The sequence below is a fragment of the Austrofundulus limnaeus genome, unplaced genomic scaffold (genome assembly GCF_001266775.1).
Source record: "Austrofundulus limnaeus strain Quisiro unplaced genomic scaffold, Austrofundulus_limnaeus-1.0 Scaffold177, whole genome shotgun sequence".
Taxonomy (NCBI): domain Eukaryota; kingdom Metazoa; phylum Chordata; class Actinopteri; order Cyprinodontiformes; family Rivulidae; genus Austrofundulus; species Austrofundulus limnaeus.
In genome coordinates, this window is record NW_013952579.1 from 162,043 (window position 1) to 163,846 (window position 1,804).

The 1,804-nt window shown below is 39.6% G+C and overlaps 1 protein-coding gene across 2 annotated transcripts in view; it reads left to right on the top strand.

Moving 5' to 3' along the window:
• ccn3 (cellular communication network factor 3) overlaps positions 1–1,804 on the top strand; it is a 4,262-nt gene continuing 2,458 nt past the window's right edge. For both annotated transcript variants that reach the window (XM_014017852.1, XM_014017853.1), the window contains exons 1-3: positions 1–106; positions 382–610; positions 713–967. In XM_014017852.1, the coding sequence (XP_013873306.1) occupies positions 56–106; positions 382–610; positions 713–967 (535 nt within the window). In that variant the 5' untranslated portion in view covers positions 1–55. The remainder of the gene's footprint in view (positions 107–381; positions 611–712; positions 968–1,804) is intronic.

A 1,804-nucleotide genomic window follows, 5' to 3' on the forward strand; every position in this document is an offset into this window, starting at 1 on the left:
AAAACCCTGAGCTGCAAGACCCGACAGGCTTCTTACACTGCAACACTGCAGGGAGATGGTTCCTTTTATGAACAAAATTGTCATTGTTTGCTTTTTTACAGCTCAGGTAAGAATTATAAGCCTTTATAAAAATGCCTTTTTACTTCAAAATGACTTCATATTATGTTGTTTTAGTGTATTTTTACCACTTTAAATGCATATCGTCTAAACTTTTTAATTTGGACAATGTTAGTTTTAATAGATCAAACATGTTCCTAAAGTAATTGCTCCTGTCAAAAAGTAAATTTACAGTTTCCAGTTTTAGATTGAGTTATTTTGATTCTTATTTCTATCTTCATTCTTGATGAGAGCATGGTACCTACGTTTTGTTTTTCCATCCAGGTTTTAACATCAGCCTGGTCCCAGATGTGTCCTCGACGGTGCCATTGTCCCGCAGAGATCCCTGCATGCGCCCCCGGGGTGCCCCTGGTCCTGGATGACTGCGCCTGCTGCCTGGTTTGCGCCAGTCAAAAGGGCCAGGTCTGCTCTGAGCTGAACCCCTGCGACACCCGTAAAGGGCTGCAGTGCGACTACTCCGACAACGTCCACAGACGGACTGGTGTCTGTGTCTGTGAGTGGGCTGCATTTAGAGCGCGAGTGTGTGTTTGGTGCTGAATAATTTTTCCTGCGTACTAAATAAATAAAAATCTCCTTCCTCTCTTTTGTTTTTTAGTTTCCATGGGGAATGTGTGTGTTTTGGACGGCTCTGTGTATCAGAACGGTCAAATCTTCTTCCCGAGCTGTAAGTACCAGTGCGTCTGCCATGACGGGCAGATCGGCTGCGTTCCACGCTGCAACTTGGATGTAATGCTGCCGGGGCCAGATTGCCCAGTGCCACGCAAAATCCAGGTGCCCGGGGAGTGCTGTGAGAAGTGGGTGTGTGAGCCCCAGACGGAGTCCAGTGCACTGGGTGGCTTCGCCATGGCAGGTCAGTGAACTGTAACCGCTCTGAAATCACTGATCTGAACGCTTGTGTACAAGCAAAATGTTAAAAAATGTCACTAACATATTTTCATTATTTAGCTCACTTTATGATAAAAAAAATTCCACTAACATTTCATTGTTATTTAGCACACTGTTCTTACATTTAACTAATTTTTACTAAATGTTAAATTTAAATATTTAAAATATTAAATCCTAAATATAAATGTTAAACCTTAAATGTTGAAGTTAAATGTAAAATTCTACATTTTTGGAATGGAATGCAGCCTTTGCTGTTAAATGCTCAGGTCTTGTTAGGACGTCATCATCCCGAAACACATTTTGAATTTTGATTTCTCAATTCAGGGTCACAGCCGACATCGGCCGACAAATACAGCTGACAAAACCCCAAAAGTAGGCTGCATCTGAGTATCTCTAACGGTATCCCAGAATTTATTGCACCATCAGCAAATTAAACAGAAAAACAAAGATGGCGGAGGCTTTTTGTAATTTTACGGCAGAGATTATTWTTTTTTTTCCTGTGGCTGAGTTTGGAAATTGATCACAGACCAAATAACGTAAGTTAAGCAGCTGATGAAATTTTTGTTGCAATGAGATGTTAAATAAAATGCAGTTATAAAAGACYGATATTGGAACTAAACCCAAATTAATGCATCTTATTTATTTGTAACGTTTTTCTACTAAAACTGAATTTGAAAAAACAACTGAAGCGATGTGATATAAAATATATCACTATTGTAACAAGATATTGGGCCTTATGCAAGAACATGTTCGTATTCTTATCCTAAATTTCTCTTACTTTTGTTCGTACGAAGGGTTCGTA